At 47.8% G+C, this 21,595-nt stretch overlaps 1 protein-coding gene across 2 annotated transcripts in view; it reads right to left on the minus strand.

Annotated features, from left to right (window-relative positions):
* hprt1 (hypoxanthine phosphoribosyltransferase 1) overlaps positions 1-21,595 on the minus strand; it is a 67,774-nt gene that overhangs the window by 27,101 nt on the left and 19,078 nt on the right. For both annotated transcript variants that reach the window (XM_067997349.1, XM_067997348.1), the window contains exons 3-4: positions 14,930-15,113; positions 7,759-7,824 (exon numbers count right to left, since the gene is read on the minus strand). In XM_067997349.1, the coding sequence (XP_067853450.1) occupies positions 7,759-7,824; positions 14,930-15,113 (250 nt within the window). The remainder of the gene's footprint in view (positions 1-7,758; positions 7,825-14,929; positions 15,114-21,595) is intronic.

The raw sequence follows: 21,595 nt of genomic DNA on the forward strand, positions 1-21,595 counted from the left end.
GTCAGGAGGTGAGTCACTTGCCGCAGAATACCCAGCCTCTGACCTGCTCTTGTAGCCACAGTATTTATATGGCTGGTCCAGTTAAGTTTCTGGTCAATGGTGACCCCCAGGATGTTGATGGTGGGGGATTCGGCGATGGTATTGCCGTTGAATGTCAAGGGGAGGTTGGTTAAGACTCTCTTTTGTTGGAGATTGTCATTGCCTGGCACTTGTCTGGCGCTAATGTTACTTGCCACTCATGAGCCCAAGCCTGGATGTTGTCCAGGTCTTGCTGCATGTGGGCTCGGACTGCTTCATTATTTGAGGGGTTACGAATGGAACTGAACACTGTGCAATCATCAGTGAACATCCCCATTTCTGACCTTATGATGGAGGGAAGGTCATTGATGAAGCAGCTGAAGATGATTGGGCCTAGGACACTGCCCTGAGGAACTCCTGCAGCAATGTCCTGGGGCTGAGATGATTGGCCTCCAACAACCATTACCATCTTCCTTTGTGCTAGGTATGACTCCAGCCACTGGAGAGTTTTCCCCCTGATTCTCATTGACTTCAATTTTACTCGGGATCCTTGGTGCCACACTCGGTCAAATGCTGCCTTGATGTCAAGGGCAGTCACTCTCACCTCACCTCTGGAATTCAGCTCTTTTGTCCATGTTTGGACCAAGGCTGTAACGAGGTCTGGAGCCGAGTGGTCCTGGCGGAACCCAAACTGAGCATCGGTGAGCAGGTTATTGGTGAGTAAGTGCCGCTTGATAGCACTGTCGACGACACCTTCCATCACTTTGCTGATGATCGAGAGTAGACTGATGGGGCGGTAATTATCCTAATATAGACTGGGATAGTAATACTGTAAAGGGCAGAGAGGGGGAAGAATTTCTGCAGTGTGTTCAGGAGATCTTGATCAGTATGTTTCCAGCCCAACAAGGAAGAAGGCATTGCAGGATCTGGTTCTGGGAAATGAGGTGGGTCAAGTGGAGCAAGAGTCAGTGGGGGAACAATTAGGGAACAGCGATCATAGTATCACAAGGTTTAGAATAGCTATGGAAAAGGAGAAGGAGCAATCTGAAGTAAAAATACTTAATTGGAGGAGGGCCAATTTCAGTGGGTTGAGAACAGGATCTGACTCAGGTAAACTGGAATCAAAGATTGGCAGGCAAAACTGTAATTGAACAATGGGCGGCCTTTAAGGAGGAGATGGTTCGGGTACAGTCTAGGGACATTCCCATGAGGAGGAAAGATAGGACAACTGAAGCCAGAGCTCCCTGGATGACAAAAGCGATAGAGAGTGAGATGAAGCAGAAAAAGAGGGCGTATGACAGATGTCAGGTTGATAACACAAGTGAGAACCAGGCTGAATATGGAAAGTTCAGAGGGGAAGAGAAAAAGGTAACAAGAGGGGCGAAGAGAATAGACTGGCAACTAACATAGAAGGGAATCCAAAAGTCTTCTATAGGCATGTTCACAATAAACTGGTAGTAAGAGGAGGGGTGGGGCTGATTAGGGACCAAAATGGAGACCTACTCATGGAGGCAAAGGGCATGGCTGAGGTACTAAATGAGTACTTTGCATCTGTCTTTATCAAGGAAGAAGATGCTGACAAAGTCACAGTAAAAGTGGTAGTTGAGATACTGGATGGGCTAAAAATTGATAAAGAGGAGGTACTAGAAAGGCTGGCTGCACTTAAAGTAGATAAGTCACCCGGTCATGATGGGATGCACGCCGAGCGAAGTGAGGTTGGAAATTGCGGAGGTACTGGCCATAATGGTAAGGGCTCATGGGATTGGGGGTACTATATTAGCATGGGCAGAGGATTGGTTAAAGGACAGTAAACAGAGAGTAGGCATAAACGGGTCATTCTCAGGTTGGCAGTATGTAACTAGTGGGGTGCCGCAAGGATCAGTGCTTGGGCCTCAGCTATTTACAATCTATATTAATGACTTAGATGAAGGGGCAAAGTGTAATGAATCCAAGTTTGCTGACGATACAAAGCCAGGTGGGAAAGTAAACTGTGAGGAGGACACAAAGAGTCTGCAAAGGGATATAGACATGTGAATGGGCAAGAAGGTGGCAGATGGCATATAATGTAGGGAAATGTGAGGTTATTCACTTTGGTAGGAAGAATAGAAAAACAGATTTTTTTTAAATGGTGAGAAACTATTAAATGTTGGTGTTCAGAGAGACTTGTGTGTCCTTGTACAAGAAATACAAAATGTTGGTATGCGGGTACAGCGGCAATTAGGAAAGCAAATGGCACGTCAAGCACTTGAAGGAGAAATATTTGCAGGGCTACGGGGATAGGGCGGGGGAGTGGGACTAGCTGGATTGCTCTTGCATAGAGCTGGCACGGGCTCGGTGGGCCAAATGGCCTCCTTCTGTGCTGTAACCATTCTATGACTAAAAGCCGACAAATCCCCTGGACCTGATGGCCCACATCCTAGGGTTCTAAAAGAGGTGGCTGCAGAGATAGTGGATGCATTGGTTTTGATCTTTCAGAATTCCCTAGATTCTAGAACGGTCCCCATGGATGGGAAAGTAGCAAATGTAACACTGCTATTTAAGAAAGGAGGGAGAGAGAAAACAGGGAACTGCAGGCCAGTTAGCCTGACATCGGTAGTAGGGAAAATGCTGGAATCCATTATTAAGGACGTAGTAACAGGGCACTTAGAAAATCAAAATATGTTTTGGAATGATCAACACAGTTTTATGAAGGGGAAATCATGTTTGACAGATCTATTAGAATTTTTTGAGGGTGTAACTAGCAGGGTAGATAAGGGGGAACCAGTGGATGTAGTATATTTGGATTTTCAAAAGGCATTCGATAAGGCGCCACACAAGGGGCAGTTACACAAGATTAAGGCTCATGGGATTGGGGTATTATATTAGCATGGATTGAGGATTGACTAACAGACAGAAAACAAAGAGTAGGAATAAACGGGTCATTCTCAGGTTGGCAAGCTGTAACTAGTGGGGTGCCGCAAGGATCAATGCTGGGGCCTCAGCTATTTACAATCTATATTAATGACTTAGATGAAGGGACCGAGTGTAATGTATCCAAGTTTGCTGACGATACAAAGCTAGGTGGGAAAGTAAGCTGTGAGGAGGACACAAAGAGTCTGCAAAGGGATATAGACAGGTTAAGTGACTGGGTAAAAAGATGTGGAGATGCCGGTGATGGACTGGGGTTGACAATTGTAAACAATTTTACAACACCAAGTTATAGTCCAGCAATTTTATTTTAAAAAGATGGCAGATGGAGTATAATGTGGGGAAATGTGAAATTAGCCACTTCATAAGAATAGAAAAGCAGAATATTTATTAAAAAGGTGTAAGACTAAGAAACATTAGTGTTCCGAAGGATTTGGGTGTCCTCGTACATGAATCATAGAAAGTTAACATGCAGGTACGGCAAGCAATTAAAAAGGCAAATGGTGAGTTAGTCTTTATTGCAAGGGGGTTGGTGTATAAGAGTAAGGAAGTCTTGCTGCAATTATATCGGGCTCTGGTGAGACCTCACCTGGAGTACTGTGTACAGTTTTGATCTCCTTACCTAAGGAAGGATATACTTGCCTTAGAGGGGGTGCAACAAAGGTTCACTGGATTGATTCCCGGGATGAGAGGATTGTCCTATGAGGAGAGATTGAGTAGAATGGGCCAATACTCTCTGGAGTTTAGAAGAATGAGAGGTGATTTCATTGAAATGTATAAAATTCTTAGAGGGCTTGACAGGGTAGATGCTGAGAGGCTGTTTCCCCTGGCTGGAGAGTCCAGAACTAGGGGTCATAGTCTCAGGATAAGGGGTCGGCCATTTAGGACCGAGATGAGGAAAAATTTCTTCATTCAGAGGGTTGTGAATCTTTGGAATTCTCTACCCCAGAGGGCTGTGGATGGTCAGTCATTGAGTATATTCAAGGCTGAAATCGATGGATATTTGGATTCTAAGGGAATCAAGGGATATGAGCATAGGGCAGCAAAGTGGAGATCAAGTAGAAGATCAGCCATGATCTTATTGAATGGCGGAGCAGGGGGGCTGTATGGCCTACTCCTGCTCCTATTTCTTATGTTCTTAGGTAGTCCGTGCCCCACTGGTGTGTTCACCCTAACCCCAAGAGCAATTGGCTTCCTCTCTGGGCGATGGGACATCTTTCCAACATGATCAACCTCATTGAAAGATTCAAGTGTCAGGCACAGGAAAGCTCCTGCACTCTCAGTCATGGCTGACCGCACCCACAGGTCAGAGCCACCTCCTACACCACCTCCCCCCCAAACTCCTAATCCTCCCCCCACCCCCTTTCCTGCCCCCTCCCCCGCTCCCTCACCCCCATTTCTTCCCACTGCCCCTCCCCACTCCTGGTCCCCCCCACCCCACTCCTGGTGCCCCCGCCGCTCCCAGCCCCTTCCCCACCCAGAGAAGTTTCTGTTGAAGAAAAGTCGCCGTAAGCTATCAAAAGATAGGTGGACAGCCTTGCAGAGGTCAGAGGTCAGTGAATGGCATGGGGCTTATTGGGTCACTCTATATCAGCCTGTCTTCACTGGGTGTGGATTAGGCACAGAATTGAAACAATTTTCTATCAGTGACTGGCATTACACCGGACATTTTACTGCATCTGGCTTTCTCATCCACCCCTGAATTCAACTTCCTCGTCCAAATTCTGGAATGCTAATAGAACTCCCAAAGGAATTCCCATCCCCAGAGTTTTCTTTGTAATCACTGAAAATGTGGCTGTAAGACTGCTGTAGGAAAGGGAGTGAAGGGAATCTGCCCTCCACAGGCACAGATTAATGGAAGAACGAAAATGTAGATTAAAAGAACGGTTCCATGAATAAAAAGCTAAACTGTGAAACCAACAGTCAAAATTGCAACACAGTCTCCGGGACAGAAGAGAGGACACGAGGATAGTCTAGGATAGGAAAGGTCTGGGCCGGCACAGGGACAGGAGAGGAGAGGACAGTGTGGCCAGGGACAGGAGAGGACTGGCCAGGGACAGGAGAGGACTGGCCAGGGACAGGAGAGGACTGGCCAGGGACAGGAGAGGACTGGCCAGGGACAGGAGAGGACTGGCCAGGGACAGGAGAGGACTGGCCAGGGACAGGAGAGGACTGGCCAGGGACAGGAGAGGACTGGCCAGGAGAGGACTGGCCAGGGACAGACACTTGGGCCCAGTTTCAATAACCGAGCAGCAAGAAACGTGTGACCCCAATGTGGGAGTCGAAGGATAATTATGGAGATTGGTGCCTCAGCCTCACTATAGCTGCCCCATTGGACATAAGGTCTCAGTGTTCCTGATCTCAGGTGCCTTGCTCAATGTTCACAGGCTCATTAGAGGTAGAACCATAGAAAAGATACAGCACAGGAGGGGGCCATTCGGCCCATCGTGTCCGCGCCGGCTCGAAGAACAACCAGGTGCCCATTCTAATCCTACCTTCCAGCACCCGGTCCGTAGCCCTGCAGCTTACAGCACTTTAGGTGCAGGTCCAGGTACTTTTTAAAAGAGTTGAGGGTCCCTGCCTCTACCACCAATTCAGGCAGCAAATTCCATACACCCACCACCCTCTGGGTAAAAAAGTTTTTCCTCATGTCCCCTCTAATCCTTCCGCCAATCAGCTTAAATCTGTGTCCTCTAGTTCTTGAACTCCGCTAGGGGAAACAGGTACTTCCTGTCTACTCTATCTGGGCCACTCATAATTTTGTACACCTCAATCAAGTCTCCCCTCAGCCTCCTCTGCTCCAAGGAAAACAACCCCAGCCTATCCAATCTCTCCTCGTAGCTGCAATTTTCAAGCCCCGGCAACATTCTTGTAAATCTTCTCTGCACACTCTCCAGAGCAATTACGTCCTTCCTGTAATGTGGTGACCAGAACTGTGCACAATACTCCAGCTGTGGCCTTATCAGCGTTTTATACAGTTCCATCATTACATCCCTGCTTTTGTATTCTATACCTCGGCTAATAACGGAGAGCATTCCGTATGCCTTCTTCACAACCTTATCTACCTGTACTGCCACCTTCAGGGACCTGTGCACATGCACTCCAAGATCTCTCACTTCTTCTACCCCTCTCAATATATTCCCATTTACTGCGTATTCCCTTTTACTGTTTGCCCTCCCAAAGTGCATTACCTCACACTTCTCCGGGTTGAACTCCATTTGCCACTTTTCTGTCCACTCCACCAACCCATTGATATCTTCTTGGAGTCTACAGCTATCCTCTTCACTATCAACTACATGGCCAATTTTTGTGTCGTCTGCAAATTTGCCAATCATGCCCCCTACATTCAAGTCCAAATCATTAATATATACCACAAACAGCAAGGGACCCAACACTGAGCCCTGTGCCACACCACTGGAAACGGATTTCCATTCGCAAAGATATCCATCGACTTTTACCCTTTGTTTCCTGTTACTGAGCCAATTTTGGATCCAATTCGCCACATTTCCCTGTATCCCATGGGCTTTTACCTTTCTGACCAGTCTGCCATGTGGGACCTTGTCAAATGCCTTACTAAAATCCAAGTACACAACATCCACTGCACTACCCTCATCAATCCTCCTTGTCACTTCCTCAAAGAATTCAATCAGATTTGTAAGGCATGACCTTCCCTGAACAAATCCATGCTGACTATCCCTGATTATACCATGCCTTTCCAAGTGACAGTTTATCCTATCTCTCAGTATTGATTTTAATAGTTTGCCCACCACCGAGGTAAAGCTGACCGGCCTATAATTGTTCGGCCTTTCCCTCGTACCCTTTTTAAACAATGGTACTACGTTTGCCGTCTTCCAGTCCTCTGGTACCTCCCCTGTATCCAGTGAGGATCGGAGAATGATCCTCAGAGCATCCACTATTTCCTCCCTGGCTTCCTTCAATAGCCTAAGAAACAATCCATCCGGCCCTGGTGACTTATCAACTTTCAAGGATTCCAGTCCCTCTAGTACTTCCTTCTCTTGTTATGTTTACCGTATCCAATATTTCACACCTCTCCCCTTTAACTACTACGTCCGGATCATCCCTTTCCATTGTGAATACGGAGACAAAATATTCATTTAAAACCCTACCCACATCCTCTGCTTCTACACACAAGTTACCCTTATCATCCCTGATAGGTCCCAACTTTTCCTTAGCTATCATTTTGTTCTTAATGTACTGGGTCTGTCAAACCAGGGCTAAGTATCTCTGACTGCACTTCATATAAAACCAGTGATGGGACACCGACTGTGGAAAGCAGAATCTGCAGGTTTTGGTGTTTTTAGTGAAGGAGACAGTATGTTTGTTGGGAATTGTGGAGATTTATTTTAAAATCTCAAGTCACTTTAAAAAATGACAACTTGTACAAAAATAATAGAAATCTCAGCACTGTGAAGTACTTTAGGGGAATAAGGAAGGTTTATATTGTGCTGCTTTATGAGCCTCCCCCTCAGACCCTGACTGCTTCCTCCCCCCTCAGGCCCTCAATGACCCCCAACAGACCCTCAATGACCCCCAACCTCTCTTCCAACCCCCCCACCCTGCCCTCAGGCCCCAATGACCCCTAACCTCCCCCTGCCCTCAGGCCCCAATGACTTCCGAACTCTCCCCCCCACCCCATGACCTCTGACCTCACCAAGCTCCCCGTGTCCCACAGAATCAACACTAAGATTCTCATCCTCGCCCCAATATTGGTGGCCCATCAGTCACCTCCCTTGATTCCTGTATGGAACCCCTTCCTCACTGCCTCCACCTCACCCCCCTCCCTCAATAAGCTGTTATTGACGTTGGCCAAACCTTTCCAGTTAATGTAGAGAGGTCGTCTCCACCGATCACCTTTATCTCTCCTGTCGACTGATCGTTCTGCAATTTAAAAACAATCTATTTTCATTGAGATTCCACTTTAGAGAGTACAATTTAATCCAATCGCTGCTCGACAGAAAGCAGAGCATAATCCTTCACAGTAAACAGGAGTCTTTACTGTTGTCATAAAATAGTCATAATTTAATATCCTGACTTAATAAGCTTAAAAGAACATTTGAACCTCATCTGCTGGTATCTAGAGCCAGAACTAACCCCAGGCGTCCACTCCCCATGATCAATTTCTGTTACTCTGCACACCTTCATCCATGCCCATAACTCCAGGTTCAGGAAACAGGTGAGACAGTGTACACCTGGTGTACAACATGGGAGTTGAGTTAGGGGAGGTGGAAAGTGGAAGAAGGAGACACATATCGCACAGCTTATCATTGTGATCTGACAGTCAGGCGACAGGGAAGGACAATGGGTCACTGATTCAACAAAGTAAATACCACACTAAGGACTGTTTATTGCTGCAATGAGGAAGGAGGGAGTGAGCTTGCATTCATATAGCGCCTTTCACATCCTCGGGACGTCCCAAAGCGCTTCCCTGCCAATGAAGTACTTTTGCAGTGCAGTCACTTTTTTTTTTAGGCAAACACAGCAGCCAATTAGCACATAAGCAAGATCCCACAAACAGCAAATGAGAATTTAGAACATTGATATCACCTGATTTTAAAATTATAATCCTTAAAATAAAACTATTAGCCAAATATTTAAAAAATAAATCAATAAGCCAATTGCGGTGGAAATATTCGGGCTCTTCGACCCGCAACGTGTTACACACACACGAGACTGGGTTCTTGGTCTGATCGATGGGTCAGGAACTGGACACGATGCATCTGCTGCGACCGATTGCTGCTTTTCTCAGCACAGTAGCAAAGTGATATCAGCGTGGCTTGAAAAATGAACTATACTGAACATTAGAAGTGAAATCTTGTTCCTGCACCATTTCCGGGCAGGGCTAGCCGTTCTGATAATCAGGTGCAGTGGAAAGAACGATGGAGTCAGAGTCAGCATTAGTCCCTTTCATGCTGCACACAGATGGATTTCGATGGATGTTAAACCTTAGACACGGCAGCAGGACTTTTCCTGGACCTGTTCATTGTGTTAAATTTACGTTTGGCATCAGATACCTTTTCAGACATACCTCCTGATACACACACCAAGTGTACACTATGAGACCCCCTACACACACCAAGTGTACACTGTGAGACCCCCTACACACACCAAGTGTACACCGAGACCCCTATACACACACCAAGTGTACACTGAGACCCCCTACACACACCAAGTGTACACTGAGACCCCCTACACACACCAAGTGTACACTGTGAGACCCCCTACACACACCAAGTGTACATTGTGAGACCCCCTACACACACCAAGTGTACACTGTGAGACCCCCTACACACACCAAGTGTACACCGAGACCCCTATACACACACCAAGTGTACACTATGAGACCCCTTGCAAAGCCCGATAAACATATACTAAACAAGCATGTACAATAGGAACCTTCAAAAACCACCTAACCTTTCAAAAAAAAAGTTTGCATCAACTGGATAGCAAATGTCACTTTAATCAAGAAGTACTTGTGTTGCGAGAAGTTTTTGAATGGATTGAGTTTTCTCCTCCCTCCAAAGTGACAAATAAAGCAATGAATGGAGGATTCTGGGCAAACGGACCCTTGCAGTGACCTACACTGTCGACCTTGGTTTGACAGCGTCTGTCACATCTTGGGCGACAGGATCTGACTAGAAGCCCAGAGGCTGAGAGTTCAAATTCGATCAGGCAAGATCTGAAACTGAATTCAATAAATCTGGTGATTTGCGGCTGGTATAAAAAAAACCATGAAAGCTGCCAGATTGTTGTAAAATCCCAACTGGTTCACTGGTGTCCTTGTGGAAAGGGAACCAGTCATCCCTCACCCAGTCCGGCCGACACCAGTCTCCAGTCCGGCCGACACCAGTCTCCAGTCCGGCCGACACCAGTCTCCAGTCCGGCCGACACCAGTCCCCAGTCCGGCCGACACCAGTCCCCAGTCCGGCCGACACCAGTCCCCAGTCCGGCCGACACCAGTCCCCAGTCCGGCCGACACCAGTCCCCAGTCCGGCCGACACCAGTCCCCAGTCTGGCCGACACCAGTCCCCAGTCCGGCCGACACCAGTCCCCAGTCCGGCCGACACCAGTCTCCAGTCCGGCCGACACCAGTCTCCAGTCCCACACCATGTGGTTGATTCTTAGTATCTTCTGAAATGTCCGAACACCCAGTAAACAATTGTTCAATAATGAGACAATCAGTGGATCGATGGGAAATGACCCAGCCATCAATTCAGGATCAGGCTTAGGTAATCACAGTCCAATCATCCCTGCAAACTCCTCCTCAAACACCTGGGGTTTGGTTCCCAACCTGACACAGATGAGCAACAGCTTGACGTAGAATCCCATTTATCAGCCCACACATCAGTCTTCTCCATCACTGTCCCCGGTTACACCCTGTCCCAGAGGTGGGGGCACGGTCAGGCGAGGGGTAACCCCACATGACCTCGCTGTCACCTACCTACCTGTGGCAGACACGTCTTTCCACCACAGTGACCAGCGCAGAGTCCTTGTGAAGGCAAAGTCTGATCTCCCTCGTGTCGTGTGGCACTGTCACAGTGTTGAATGGGACAGACTAAGGACAGATCTCGCAGCTCAAAACTGACCATCCATGAAGCGCTGTGGGCCATCAGCAGCAACAGAATTGTATTCCAGCACAATCTGTAACCTCATGGCCAGGAATATCCCTCATTCCTATCACCATCAAACCAGGAAACGAACCCTGGTTCATTGAGAGTGTAAAGGGTGTGTCAGGAGCACCAGGCATACCTTAGAATGAGGCAGGAACTTAGTGCAGCAACTACACAGGGCTACATGCAGCAAAACACCACATGCAGCAGGCCAGAGACAGAGCTAAGCGACCCCACAACCAGTGGATTAGTTCTGATACAAAGATCTGTAGCCCAACCACGTGGTCATGAGCGATGGTAAAGAATCAGGTAACTAACGGGATGAGGAGGCTCCATAAACATCCCCATCCTTAACTATGATGTGGAGATGCCGGTGATGGACTGGGGTTGACAATTGTAAACAATTTTACAACACCAAGTTATAGTCCAGCAATTTTATTTTAAATTCACAAGCTTTCGGAGATTTTCGGAGATTTTCTCCTTCCTCAGGCAAATGTTTCAAGATCTCCTTGAAGCCTACGCATTTATACATATTGAACAATAATACATGTTACCCGCAGATCCGACCAAAGAACACACCCACCAGCTCAACAAACTGATCAAGACCTTCGATCCAGACCTTCAAAGCATCCTACGCATTCTCATCCCACGTAATCCCCGCGTGGGAGACTTCTACTGCCTCCCAAAGATACACAAAGCCAACACACCCGGACGTCCCATCGTATCAGGCAACGGAACCCTGTGTGAGAACCTCTCTGGATACATCGAGGGCATCCTGAAACCCATCGTACAGGGAACCCCCAGCTTCTGTCGTGACACTACAGACTTCCTACAAAAACTCAGTACCCACGGACCAGTTGAACCAGGAACACTTCTCACCACGATGGACGTCTCGGCACTATACACCAGTATCCCCCACGATGACGGCATCGCTGCGACAGCATCAATACTCAACACCAACAACAGCCAATCTCCGGAAGCCATCCTACAACTCATCCGCTTCATCCTGGATCACAATGTCTTCACCTTCGATAACCAGTTCTTTACCCAAACACACGGAACAGCCATGGGGACCAAATTCGCACCCCAATACGCCAACATTTTCATGCACAAGTTCGAGCAGGACTTCTTCACTGCACAAGACCTCCAACCAACACTATACACCAGATACATCGACGACATTTTCTTTCTATGGACCCACGGCAAGGAATCACTAAAGAGACTACACGATAACATCAACAAGTTCCATCCCACCATCAAGCTCACCATGGACTACTCCTCAGAATCAGTTTCTTTCTTGGACACACGAATCTCCATCAAAGACGGGCACCTCAGCACCTCACTCTACCGCAAGCCCACGGACAACCTCACGATGCTCCACTTTTCCAGCTTCCACCCTAACCACGTCAAAGAGGCCATCCCCTATGGACAGGCCCTGCGAATACACAGGGTCTGCTCAGACGAGGAGGAACGCGATGGACACCTACAGACGCTGAAAGACGCCCTAGTAAGAACGGGATATGACGCTCGACTCGTCGATCGACAGTTCCGACGGGCCACAGCGAAAAATCGCATAGACCTCCTCGGGAGACTAGCACGGGACGCAACCAACAGAGTACCCTTTGTCGTCCGGTGCTTCCCCGGAGCGGAGAAACTGCGCCATGTTCTCCGCAGCCTTCAACATGTCATCAATGAGGACAAACACCTCGCTATGGCCATCCCCACACCTCCACTACTCGCCTTTAAACAGCCACCCAACCTCAAACAGACCATCGTTCGCAGCAAACTGCCTAGCTTTCGGGAGAACGGCGTCCACGGCGCCGCACGGCCCTGCCACGGTGGCCTCTGCAAGACATGCCAGATCATCGACACAGATACCACCATCACACGAGATGACACCACCCACCAGGTGCATGGTTCATACTCCTGTGACTCAGCCAACGTTGTCTACCTCATACGTTGCAGGAAAGGATGCCCCAGAGCATGGTACATTGGCGAGACCATGCAGACGCTGCGACAACGGATGAACGGACACCGCGCAACAATCGCCAAACAGGAGGGTTCCCTCCCAGTCGGGGAACACTTCAGCAGTCATGGACATTCATCCACCGACCTTCGGGTAAGCGTGCTCCAGGGCGGCCTTCGAGACACACGACAACGCAGGGTCGTCGAGCGGAAATTGATAGCCAAGTTCCGCACCCATGAGGACGGCCTCAACCGGGATCTTGGGTTCATGTCACGCTACACGTTACCCCACCAGCGAACAAATGTTATCTGTTTTTAATATAATGGGTCATTTGCTGGCTCTCTCTGCCTTCCGGATGTTTCTGCCTCTCTCTGTGTTTTTTTTTCTCTGTTTTTTTTCCCTGTTTGTTTTTTTGTTGAATGTGTATTCGGAGGTTCTGCAGGTAACACCTCTCTGTCTGAACACGGTGATTGCCTTGGCAACGGGCAGTTGCAGGGGCAGTCTGTAAACACCATGTATTATTGTTCAATATGTATAAATGCGTAGGCTTCAAGGAGATCTTGAAACATTTGCCTGAGGAAGGAGAAAATCTCCGAAAGCTTGTGAATTTAAAATAAAATTGCTGGACTATAACTTGGTGTTGTAAAATTGTTTACAATCCTTAACTATGGTGGAGTACCGCTCACGAGTGCAAGAGACAAGGCTGAAGCATTCGCAACAATCTTCAGTCAGAAATGCCGAGTGGATGATCCATCTCGGCCTCCTCCTGAGGTTCCCACCATCACAGATTCCAGTCTTCAGTCAATTCCATTCACTCCACGTGATATCAAGAAACAGATGAGTGCACTGGATACAGCAAAGGCTATGGGCCCCAACAACACCCTGGCTATAGTGCTGAAGACTTGTGCTCCAGAATTAGCCACGCCTCTAGCCAAGCTGTTCCAGTACAGCTACAACACTGGCATCTACCCGACAATGTGGAAAATTGCCCATGTATGTCCTGTCCACAAAAAGCAGGTCAAATCCAATCCGGTCAATTACCGCCCCATCAGTCTACTCTCAATCATCAGCAAAGTGATGGAAGGTGTCGTCGACAGTGCTATCAAGCGGCACTTACTCACCAATAACCTGCTCACCGAAGCTCAGTTTGGGTTCCGCCAGGACCACTCGGCTCCAGACCTCATTGCAGCCTTGGTCCAAACATGGACAAAAGAGCTGAATTCCAGAGGTGAGGTGAGAGTGACTGCCCTTGACATCAAGGCAGCATTTGACCGAGTGTGGCACCAAGGAGCCCTAGTAAAACTATGTCAATGGGAAAACTCTCTTGTGGCTGGAGTCATGCCTGATGTAAAAGATGGTTGTCGTTGTTGGAGTCCAATCATCTCAGCCCCAGGACGTTGCTGCAGAAGTTCCTCAGGGCAGTGTCCTAGGTCCAACAATCTACTGCTGCTTCATCAATGACCTTCCCTCCACCACAAGGTCAGGAGTGGGGTTGCTCAGAGGAGTCCAGTGTTCAGCCTCATTCACAACCCGCTTGATAATGAGACAGCCCCTGCACCAGCCTGCCGCAGGACCTGAACAACATCCAGGCCTGGGCTGGCAAGTAGCAGATGACATTCGTGCTACTTAAATCCCAGTTAATGACCATCTCAAACAAGGCAGTCATCTCTCCTTGACCTTCAATGGCAGCACCATAGTTGAATATCCAACCATCGTCGTCTTGGGGGTCACCACTGATCAGAAGCTGAACTGGACCAGTCACATTAGCACCATTTCTACAGGTGCAGGGCAGAGGCTGGATACTCTGTGAAGAGTGGGTTCATCTCCTCACCTCTCAAAGTCTCTCTAACATCTGCAAAGCTCAAGTCAGGAGCGTGATGGCATATTCACCACTGACCTGGATGATGCAGCAATAATACTAAGGACAGAGCAGTTATATCAGCCCCTGGCCCAAGGCTTAATATCCATCCTCTCCATCACTAGAGCACTGTGATTGCAGTGTGTACGATCTACAGGATGCACTGCAGCAACTCATCAAGGATTCTTCAACAGCACCTCCCTCCCCTGCCACCTCCACATGAAGGACAAGAGCAGCAATGTCGTGGGAACACCATCACCTCCAAGTCATGCGCCATCCTGACTTGGCCATGCATCGTCACTGGGTCAATAGGCTGGAGTTCCCTTCCTCACACCATTATGGAAGCACCATCACCACACAGACTGCAGTGCACGGAGAAGGCAGCTTACCATCACCTCAGGGTAACTAGGGACAGGCAATAAATGCCGCCTGTGCCAGCGACACCCACATCCCCAGAATGATATAATAAACGAAAGGGGAAAATCAGAGCTACATTTTAACAGCTGTGTATTCAACTGAGATAAGAATTCAATAAATGGTAAAAATCCTTACGCAGTAACTCTTCAGCCTGATGAAGTCCACCGTCATTGGGATTGATTGGTCACTGTTCCGATTCAGTGCTTTGATGTAGTCTAAAAGGTCAGCAAAAAACTTATAACCTCCCTTGAGAACACAGAGGGCCATAATGTGGTGATCTCCCATATCTTTCATTATATCCCTCGCCAAACGTTCAGTCCTGTGGACAAAGAAAGAGGTTTGCACTCACACCTTTTCGAATCGCTTTCAAAACTAGACTGTGTGAAATCAGCACTAGAGATATGTTCTCTGAGCAAATTCTTCCAAATCACTCCATAGCATTTTATATCTACAAGTGAATGATTCCTCTCCCTGTAACTGAATTAACTGCACAAATTAACAGCTCCAATACCAAGTAATGAATGGAACTGTACTCTGTGCAAGATAAACTGATAATTCATCCACTGGTAGTGACTCCCCTCGAAGCAACAAAATAACTTAGCAGTTGAAAAGAACATAAAGAAAACAACTTGCATTTCTACAGCGCCGTTCATAACCTCAGGACGTCCCAAAGTGCTTTACAGCCAATGATGTATTTTTGAAGTGTAGTCACTGCTGTAATGTAGGAAACGTACCAGCCATTTTATACACAGCAAGATCCCACAAACAGCAATGTGATAATGACCATAGTCTATTTTTAGTGATGTTGGTTGAGGGATAAATATTGGCCATGACACCAGGGAGAACTCTCGTGCTCTTCTTCGAATAGTGGCCGTGGGATCTTTTACGTCCGCCTGAGGGGGTAGACGGGGTCTCGGTTTAAGGTCTCATCCGAAAGACAGCACTTCCGACAGTGCAGCACTCCCTCAGTACTGGTACTGGGTGTCAGCCTGGATTGTGCGCTCATACTGAATATACTGAATAGGAGGTTTTTATAGGAATTCCTTATTGTTTACAGGAATTGGCCTTTAACAGGACACAGAGCTGGTGCCACAGAGGAACAAGAGATTGGAAAAACAAAGCCCACTGCAATTTCAATAAAACCCTGCAGAATAACTAGCAGAAATTAACTTCCACATCTTGGGGCATTTATGGGATGCAAGCCAAAAACTGTTGCACAGAAACAAACACTCAAGAGTGGTTAGAATGTGGAATTCACTACCACAGGAGTAGCTAAGGCAAATAGCATAAATGCGTTTAAGGGGAAGCTAGATAAGCACATCAGGGCGAAAGGAATGAGCTGATAGGGTTAGATGAAGGTGGGAGAAGGCTCGTGTGCAGCACAAACACCTGTTGGGCCGAATGGCCTGTTGCTGTGCTGTAAGACTCAATGTAACTCTGTCAATTGCCTTCCCGAGCCTGGCTCAGTGACACAGATTCTGTCTGTCAGCAATACGGGTCCTCAGGGAATGAGTTAGGTGGCTGGTCTCAACCCAGCATGGCCACCACAAGATAAAACTGCCAAACTCACTGTCCACACACTCCCGGAGTAGAAGCAGATTTTATCCAGTGTCTAGTCACACTAGGAACAGGAGGAAGCCATTCAGCCCCTCCAGTATGTTCCAGCATTCAATTAGATCATAGCTGATCTGCATCATAGCTTCATTTCCCCGTCTTTGCTCCATATCCCTTCATAGAATCATAGAAAGTTATGGTGCAGAAGGAGGCCAATCGGCCCACAGTATCCGTGCCGGCCGAAAAAGAGCTATCCAGCCTAATCCCACTTTCCAGCACTTGATCTGTAGCCCTGTGGGTTACGGCACTTCAAGTGCACATCCAAATACTTTTTAAATGAGTTGAGGGTTTCTGCCTCTCCCACCCTTTCAGGCAGTGAGTTCCAGACCCCCACCACCCTCTGGGTGAAAAAATTTCTCCTCAGCTCCCCTCTAATCCTTCTACCAATTACGTTAAATCTATGCCCCCCAGTCGCTGACCCTTCAGCCTCCTTTGATCCAAAGAATACAACCCCAGCCTATCCAATCTTTTCTCATAGCTAAAATTCTCCAGTCCTGGCAACATCCTCATAAATCTCCTCTGCACCCTCTCTAGTGCAATTACATCCTTCCTGTAATGTGGTGACCAGAACTGTATGCAGTACTCAGGCTGTGGCTTAACTAGTGTTTTATACAGTTCTAGCATAAACTCCCCGCTTTTATATTCTATGCCTCGGCTAATAAATGAAAGTATCCCATATCCCTTTTTAACCACCTTACTAACCTGTCCTGCTACCTTCAGGGATCTGTGGACATGCACTCCAAGGTCCCCTTGTTCCTCCACATCTCTCAGTATCCACCCAAATGCATTACCTCACACTTCTTTGGATTGAATTCCATTTGCCACTTTTCTGCCCACCTGACCAGTCCATTGATATCTTCCTGCAGTCTACAGCTTTCCTCCTCACTATCAACCACACAGCCAATTTTTGTATCTGCAAACTTCTTGATCAAGTTCCCCACATTCAAGTCCAAATCATTAATATACACAAGAAGCAAAGGACCTAGTACTGAGCCTTGCGGAACCCCACTGGAAACAGCCTTGCAGTCGCAAAAACACCCATCAACCATTACCCTTTGCTTCCTGCCACTGAGCCAATTTTGGATCCAACTAGCCACTTTCCCTTGGATCCCATTGGCTTGTACTTTTTTTGACCAATCTGCCATGCGGGACCTTGTCAAAAGCCTTGCTAAAATCCATGTAGATTACATCAAACGCGTTACCCTCATCGACCCTCCTTGTTACCGCTTCAAAAAATTCAATCAAGTTAGTCAAACACGACCTTCCCTTAACAAATCCATGCTGACTGTCCTTGATTAATCCGTGCCTTTCTAAATGACGATTTATGCTGTCCCTCAGAATTGATTCCAATAATTTGCCCACCACCGAGGTTGGACTGACTGGCTTGTAATTACTCAGTCTATCTCTTTCTCCCTTTTTAAACAACGGTACAACATTAGCAGTCCTCCAATCCTCCGGCACCACGCCTGTAGCCAGGGAGGATGGGAAAATGATGGTCAGAGCCTCCGCTATTTCCTCCCTTGCTTCTCAACAGCCTGGGATACATTTCATCCGGGCCTGGCGATTTATCTGCTTTCAAAGATGCTAAACCCCATACTTCCTCTCTCACTATGTTTATCCCTTCCAATATTTCATACTCCTCCTCCTTAACTATAATGTCTGCATCGTCCCTCTCTTTTGTGAAGACAGATGCAAAGTATTCATTAAGAACCATACCCACATCTTCCGCCTCCACACATAGGTTATCTTTTTGGTCTCTAATAGGCCCTACTCTTTCCTTAGTTATCCTCTTGCTCTTTATGTATTTATAAAACATCTTTGGGTTTTCCTTAATTTTACTTGCCAATATCTTTTCATGCCCTCTCTTTGCTTTCCTAATTTCCTTTTTAATTTCACCCCTGCACTTTCTATACTCCTCCAGGCTTTCTGTAGTATTGATTCTTGTATTACTACATTATTAATACCCTTTATACCCTTACCCAACACAAATCTATCAATCTCAGTCTTGAAAGCTCCAAATGTCTCCCAGCATTCACAGCCTTTTGGGGGAGAGTTTTCCAGATTTCCACTCCCCTTTGAGTGAAAAAATGCTTCCTGATTTCACTCCTGAATGGCCTGGCTCTAATTTTAAGATTATGTCCCCTTGTTCTTGATTCCCCCACCAGAGGCAATAGTTTCTCCATATCTACCCGATCAAATCCTTTTAACATTTTAAACACCTTAATTAGATCACCCCTTAATCTTCTATATTCAGGGGAATACAAACCGAGAGTATGCAACCTGTCCTCTTAATTTAACCCTGGTATCGTTCTGGTGAATCTGCACTGCACCCTCTCCAAGGCCAATATATCCTTCCTGAGGAGTGGTGCCCAGAACTGAACGCAGTCCTCGAGATAAGGTCTAACCAGCAGTAACATAACTTCCACCCCTTTGAATTCCAGCCCCCTTGAGATAAAGGCCAACATTCCATTAGCCTTTTAAATTATTTTTGGTACCTTTCGACTACCTTTTAGTGACTTCTGTGCTTGGACCCCTAAAACTTTCTGTTCTTCCACAGTTCCGAGCTTCTCACCATTTAGAAAATACTGTGATCTATCTTTCTTGGGTCCAAAGTGATTGACCTCACATTTTCCCACATTGAACTTCATCTGTCCCAAATTTGCTCACTCACTTAATCTATCTATCGATGTCCCTTTGCAACTTTCTGCTCCCATCTACACTGCTTACTGTCATCTGCAAAGTTGGGTATATAACAGTCAATTCCTTCAACCAAGTCATTAATAAATGTGGTGAAGAGTTGAGGCCACAGAACAGATCCCTGCAGAAATCCACTTGTCACATCCTGCCGATCAGAGAACGAACTCTTTATCCCATTGTGTCTCCTACCTCCCACCCAATTATCAAACCAAGTCACAAGGTCACCTCTGACTCAGAGCAGTTTTAACCTAGTGTCTGGTCACACGACTGGAGTATCACCGAAGGAGGCCATTCGGCCCATCGTCCGGGGGCGGGAGGAGAGTCCGAGAGGCGAGCGCAGTGTAAAAGGAGAGGCCGAGAGGCGAGCGCAGTGTAAAAGGAGAGGCCGAGAGGTGAGCGCAGTGTAAAAGGAGAGGCCGAGAGGTGAGCGCGGTGTAAAAGGAGAGTCCGAGAGGTGAGCGCGGTGTAAAAGGAGAGTCCGAGAGGTGAGCGCAGTGTAAAAGGAGAGGCCGAGAGGTGAGCGCAGTGTAAAAGGAGAGTCCGAGAGGTGAGCGCAGTGTAAAAGGAGAGGCCGAGAGGTGAGCGCAGTGTAAAAGGAGAGTCCGAGAGGTGAGCGCAGTGTAAAAGGAGAGGCCGAGAGGCGAGCGCAGTGTAAAAGGAGAGTCCGAGAGGTGAGCACAGTGTAAAAGGAGAGTCCGAGAGGTGAGCACAGTGTAAAAGGAGAGTCCGAGAGGTGAGCTCAGTGTAAAAGGAGAGGCCGAGAGGTGAGCGCAGTGTAAAAGGAGAGTCCGAGAGGTGAGCACGGTGTAAAAGGAGAGGCCGAGAGGTGAGCGCAGTGTAAAAGGAGAGTCCGAGAGGTGAGCGCAGTGTAAAAGGAGAGTCCGAGAGGTGAGCGCAGTGTAAATCTAAGGCAAGTCATGGCAGCACAGCTCGCACCCGTGATATGCTCCTCCTGCACTATGTGGGAAGTCATGGACACTACAGGTGTCCCTGGTGACCATGTGTGCAGGAAGTGTGTCCAGCTGCAGCTACTGGCTAACCGCATTTCGGAGCTGGAGTTGCGGGTGGACTCACTGTGGAGCATCCGCGATGCTGAGACTATCGTGGATAGCACGTTCAGTGAGGTGGTCACACCGCAGGTAAAGATTATGCAGGAAGAAAGGAAATGGGTGACCACCAGGCAGAGCAAAAGGACTAGGCTGGTAGAGCAGGAGTCCCCTGGGGCCATCTCCCTCTCAAACAGATATTCCGCTTTGGATACTGTTGGGGGAAATGGCTTATCAAGGGAAAGCAGCAAGAGCCAAGTTCGGGGCACCACGGGTGGCTCTGCTGCACAGGAGGGGAGGAATAAGAGTGGCAGGGCTATAGTGATAGGGGATTCCATTGTAAGGGGAACAGATAGGCGTTTCTGCGGCCGCAAACGTGACTCCAGGATGGTATGTTGCCTCCCTGGAGCTAGGATCAAGGATGTCCCGGAGCGGCTGCAGGGCATTCTGGAGGGGGAGGGTGAACAGCCAGTAGTCGTGGTCCATATTGGTACAAACGACACAGGTAAAAAAAGGGATGAGGTCCTGCAAGGTGAATTTAAGGAGTTAAGAGATAAATTAAAAAGCAGGACCTCAAAGGTAGTGATCTCAGGATTACGACCAGTGCCACTTGCTAGTGAGTATAGGAACAGGAGAATAGACAGGATGAATGCATGGCTGCAGGGATGGTGTAGGAGGGAGGGATTTAGATTCCTGGGACATTGGGACCGGTTAAGGGGAAGGTGGGACCTGTACAAGAATCATACCTTTCAGCCAATGTCCCAGACTCTTCCATCACCATCCCTGGGTATGTCCTGTCCCACTAGCAGGACAGATGTACCAGAGGTGGCGGTACAGTGATAACTCAGGACGACATGCATGCTAAACAGCGGAAGCAACATGCTATAGACAGAGCTAAGCGGTTCCACAACCAACGAATCAGATCAAAGCTCTGCAGTCCTGCCACATCCAGTCGTGAATGGTGGTGGACAATTAAACAACGGGAGGAGGAGGCTCTGTAAACATCCCCATCCTCAATGATGGCGGAGTCCAGCACGTGAGTGCAAAAGACAAGGCTGAAGCGTTTGCAACCATCTTCAGCCAGATGTGCCGAGTGGATGATCCATCTCGGCCTCCTCCCGATATCCCCACCATCACAGAAGCCAGTCTTCTGCCAATTCGATTCACTCCACGTGATATCAAGAAATGGCTGACTGCACTGGATACAGCAAAGGCTATGGGCCCCGACAACATCCCGGCTGTAGTGCTGAAGACTTGTGCTTCACAACTCGCTGCGCCTCTAGCCAAGCTGTTCCAGTACAGCGACAACACTGGCATCTACCCAACAATGTGGAAAATTGCCCAGGTATGTCCTGTCCACAAAAAGCAGGACAAATCCAATCCGGCCAATTACTGCCCCATCAGTCTACTCTCAATCATCAGCAAAGTGATGGAAGGTGTCGTC

This window comes from Heptranchias perlo, chromosome 15 (genome assembly GCF_035084215.1).
Source record: "Heptranchias perlo isolate sHepPer1 chromosome 15, sHepPer1.hap1, whole genome shotgun sequence".
In the NCBI taxonomy this organism is placed as follows: domain Eukaryota; kingdom Metazoa; phylum Chordata; class Chondrichthyes; order Hexanchiformes; family Hexanchidae; genus Heptranchias; species Heptranchias perlo.